The 5,000-nt window shown below is 48.6% G+C and overlaps 1 protein-coding gene across 1 annotated transcript in view; it reads left to right on the top strand.

Annotated features, from left to right (window-relative positions):
• The window catches only part of LOC308164564 (ras-related protein Rap-1b-like), a 23,727-nt gene extending 19,058 nt beyond the window's left edge, over positions 1-4,669 (top strand). Inside the window, 4 exon segments of the mRNA XM_080538632.1 lie at positions 1,478-1,618; positions 4,232-4,249; positions 4,251-4,376; positions 4,569-4,669. Coding sequence (XP_080394758.1) covers positions 1,478-1,618; positions 4,232-4,249; positions 4,251-4,376; positions 4,569-4,655 — 372 coding nt within the window. The 3' untranslated portion in view covers positions 4,656-4,669.
• The last annotated feature ends 331 nt before the right edge of the window (positions 4,670-5,000 follow it).

Below are 5,000 nucleotides of genomic sequence, written 5' to 3'. Positions count from 1 at the left end.
ACTCTCTCCTCTCCTCCTCCTCCTCCCTACTGTCTCTTCTCATCTCCTCCCCTCTCCTCTCCTCTCCTCCTCCTCTCTACTCTCTCCTCGTCTCTCCTCTCCTCTTCTCTCCTCTCTCCCCTCCTCCTCCTCCTCTCTACTGTCTCTCCTCCTCTCCTCTCCTCTCCTCCTCACTCCTCTAATTCACATTTACATTTTTGGCATTTAGCAGACGCCTTTATCCAAAGCGACTTACAACAAATACATTTGACTGTGAATCATCTATCCAACAGTCATAGCAGGAAAAAGTAATCTATGCTCAGGCCTGGAGCCATTGGCAGTCGTCGAGCTAGAAGAAGGAAGAGTTATTATTATAATACATTTTTTGGGAGAAATGGGACTTCAGTCTACGGCGGAAGATAGGGAGTGACTAGGCAATGGGAAGCTCGTTCCACCAGCAGGGAGCCATGACTGCCGCATCCGTGATCAAGCGTGATTGATAGGTCTGACAGGAGTGCGTTGCAGTAGTCAAGGCGGGAGATGACCAGTGACTGGACCAATAGTTGAGCTGCTTCTTTGGTGAGGAATGGACGTATCCTCCTGATCTGCAGGAGCGTGCTGTCGCTGTGATGTTCGCCGCACAGGATAGGTGGTTATCGAGGATCACTCCAAGGTTCTTGGCTGTCTGGGAGGACGTCACCATAGAGTTCTCAATTGTGATGGATAAATCTTGGAGAGGGCAGGCCTCTCCTCTCTCCTCTCTCTCTTCTCTTCACCTCTCCTCTCCCCTCCCCTCTCCTCTCTCTCTTCTCTTCATCTCTTCTCTCCCCTCCCCTCTCCTCTCCTCTCCTCTCCCCTCCTCTCCTCTCCTCTCCACTCCTCTCCTCCCCTCCCCTCCTCTCCCCTCCTCTCCTCTCCTCTCTTCTCCTCTCCTCTCCTCTCCTCTCCTCTCCCCTCCTCTCCACTCCTCTCCTCTCCCCTGCCTCTGCTACGGCCACTGCTCCAGAGTGTATTTGCACTAGACAAAGAGAGGAGCCTGGTCACCACAACAACACACACACTCACACACACACACACACACACACACACACACAAACACAGCTAGTCAGGAGACGGCATAGACGGCATCATTAACTACTGAGTTTATTACCTTTTTAACTTGGTTAGACTTACATCTCCCTCTCTCTCTCTCTCTCTCCCTCCCTCCCTCCCTCCCTCTCTCGCTCTCCCTCCCTCCCTCTCTCTCTCTCCGTCCCTCCCTCCCTCTCCCCCTTTCTCCATCTCTCTCCCTCTTTCCCTTTCTCCCTCTCTCCCTTTCTTCCACCCCCTCTTTCTCCCTCTCTCTCCCTCTCTCCAACCCTCTCTCTCTCCCTCTCCCACCCTGTGTCTCTCCCTCCCTCCCTCTCTCCCCCTTTCTCCCTCTCTCTCCCTCTCTCCCTTTCTCCCACCCTCTCTCTCTCTCTCCCTCCCTCCTTCCCTCCCTCCCTCCCTCTCTCAGGAACAATTCACAGCGATGCGGGACCTGTATATGAAGAACGGTCAGGGCTTTGCTCTGGTCTACTCCATCACCGCTCAGTCCACCTTCAACGACCTGCAGGACCTCAGAGAGCAGATCCTCCGAGTCAAAGACACTGACGATGTAAGTCGTGTGTATGTGTGTGTGTGTGTGTGTGTGTGTGTGTGTGTGTGTGTGTGTGTCAGAGTGAGGCATGATGGGAGATTGATGTGACAGCATGTCTCCCTGTGGGGACAGGGGTCTACTAGGTTCACACACACACACAATAAAAAAACAAGCAAAATTGTCATTGAAATTATGCATCGCGGTTAATTGATTGATCCATCCCTAACACACATACACACACACACACACACACTCACACAAACACACACTCTCTCTCTCTCTCTCTCTCTCACACACACACACACACACAATAAAAGAACAAGCAAAATTATGCATTGCAGTTAATTGTTTGATCCATCCCAGATAGTCATGCACACACACACGCACACACACCACACACACACACACACACACACACACACACACACACACACACACACACACACACACACACACTTACCTTTGCAGGCAGATTGTTGTGTTTTGCGTCCCCCCGGCCAGCTGGGCCTGAGGCCAAACAACCACAAAACTACAAATATATCACTTATTCATGACCCCGCCCCTGGAGATAACAGTCGTCATGACAACCTTGATCTAGCATGATGCTAAAGCAGACAGTAAAAAGCCCTCACGTCAGCAGACTGACCCACCAAAGTCCCATCAGGCAGGACTACATTTTCAGTGTTTCCTCTATATGCATCTATTGGTGGCGGGCCGCCACGAATGAATTTCCTCCGCCACCAAATGATTCAGACAGTCCACTTTGATTCAGGCTGCGCAGAAAGGCAGCGAGTTATTTTGACCGGAGAACAGAAAAAAAGCATGTGTCCCTGAACGCTCCGCCAATCACTGTGAGTAAACTGACTCTGAGAATGTCCTCACGTCACATTTTACCGTAATACCCTATATGTTGGTTGAAGTGCAACATCTCAGCTTTCAGGGACAGTTGGATTTTTTTCGATAGCACAAACCGTTTAGAAATTACGGTAATTACAATGTCGGGTGCGGATTTGTGCCGGCGGCGGTACATTCGGCGCAGAAGTGGTATCTATACCAGATAAATAATAACCATTTGCTTACGTAATTTTTAGTTTGTTTACATAGTCTGAAACTACAGATGGTAAGCTTTCAAATGATGCGTCATACATTGAAATCGGGAAAAAAATCAAGACGACAGAGTATTTGAATGTTTGTTTGTATCATGTTTTGCTCAAGAATGGTGACTGCTAAAAACGCTGCTAGCGGCTAACGTTTCGTTCTAAAACGAAAGTATTGTAACGTCCTCACTTGGACAGTGGTTGAAATAATGACAGATAGCTTCTCTCATGTAATCTGTGCGTTTAATTGTAAACTATCTCATACACAACTTTCTTAGTTCACCCGAGCTCTCTCTCCCAACGGTCTCAATAACACACACAGCACCCGCCCCCCCCCCCCCGTGACCTCCACCAATCACAGGGGTGCATTGGCACACAACACAGTAACAGTGCGAACATGAACTCAAGCATTAATGAACATTAATGAACAGGGTTGTTCTATCTAATTTATTATGTTTGTGTTATGCTAATAAATGTAGATCCACACAGGTATACAAACTGAGCTCCGTTTACTGTCAAGTGCCATTCATTCTGACAACACACACACACAGTCGTAAAGCTCTAACAGAACGTGACGTCGTAAAGTGCAACAAAGTGCTGCAATGACATACTGTCGTACATAACAATATTGGTATTTGATCACCTTCTATATAAAATCACCTGCTCGGCTTTAATGACTTAACCGCTTAAAACGCGTGCACGCGGGAAAAAAACACTGAACCAACAACGCCCATCTGTGACCACCATTATATTTATATACAACGACAACGCCTCAACAACGTTTTTTACAGAGTTGCGTGTGTCGTGGGCGAGGTGTGTGTGTGTGTGTGCGTCTGTGTGTGACAGAGATCATTGTGTCTTGTGATGGGTGGAGCTGTTAGTTTAATTTCCTACCTCTCTTCAGTAACCAAGGGAGGCTTCACACACACACACTCACACACTGTCACCCTCCCCCCTCCTCTCTCTGCTATCCCTGGTCTGCCACCACCCCGTCCCCCCGTCCCCAATCTGCCCCCTCATTCTCCCCCAGGTGCCTATGATCCTGGTGGGTAACAAGTGTGTGTGTGTGTGTGTGTCTAGGTGCCTATGATCCTGATGGGTAACAAGTGTGTGTGTGTGTGTGTGTGTGTGTCTAGGTGCCTATGATCCTGATGGGTAACAAGTGTGTGTGTGTGTGTGTGTGTGTGTGTGTGTGTGTGTGTGTGTGTGTGTGTGTGTGTGTGTGTGTGTCTAGGTGCCTATGATCCTGGTGGGTAACAAGTGTGTGTGTGTGTGTGTCTAGGTGCCTATGATCCTGGTGGGTAACGTGTGTGTGTGTGTGTGTGTGTCTAGGTGCCTATGATCCTGGTGGGTAACAAGTGTGTGTGTATGTGTGTGTGTGTGTGTGTGTGTGTGTCTATGGTGCCTATGATCCTGGTGGGTAACAAGTGTGTGTGTGTGTGTGTGTGTGTCTAGGTGGCCTATGATCCTGGTGGGTAACAAGTGTGTGTTTGTGTGTGTGTGTGTGTGTGTGTGTGTGTGTGTGTGTGTCTAGGTGCCTATGATCCTGGTGTGGTAACAAGTGTGACCTGGAGGAGGAGCGCGTGGTGGGGAAGGAGCAGGGACAGAACCTCGCACGCCAGTGGAACAGCTGCGCCTTCCTTGAGTCCTCCGCCAAGTCCAAGATCAACGTCAATGAGGTAACACACACACACACACACACACACATAGTCGTTGATAGGTGATTGATATATGCCTGGGGAGAAACCATTGATTATTATTCATGTCCTGTGGTGGAACTGGAGCCAAGTTTATTAGCTGTTGACTGTCTGCATTTCTGCGTGTGTGCGTGTGTGTGTGTGTGTGTGTGTGTGTGTGTGTGTGTGTTACAGATCTTCTATGACCTGGTCCGACAGATCAACAGGAAAACCCCGGTACCGGGGAAAATCCGCAAAAAGCCCACTTGCCAGCTGCTGTAGAACCCAGCCAGGTCAGCACCTCAACCTGCTCTCACAAGTTCAGTATTAAAGCGAATAAATGTAATGATTAATTTATAGATTTTTCTCAGAAGCCTCACGATTGTCTCTATATGGATCCTTGGTGGTTGACTGACAGCTGGTTGCTAGCTGCTATGCTAATACTCACCACAGTCCTCTTCATATTCAGTCAGAATATATAGTTAAACTAGGGGCTGGTAGATGTCATTATTCTTTTATCTACCAGCAGGGACATTTATACTAACGTCTGTTAGCTTCGCTGGCTGGTGAAATGTCCAGGCTAGCGTAGCTATGTGGCTAGCATAGCTACAAGGCTAGCGTAGTAGG

Source organism: Nansenia antarctica, assembly GCF_963989245.1.
Source record: "Nansenia antarctica genome assembly, chromosome: 8".
Taxonomy (NCBI): Eukaryota; Metazoa; Chordata; class Actinopteri; order Argentiniformes; family Microstomatidae; genus Nansenia; species Nansenia antarctica.
This window is presented reverse-complemented; position numbering and strand designations above follow the sequence as displayed.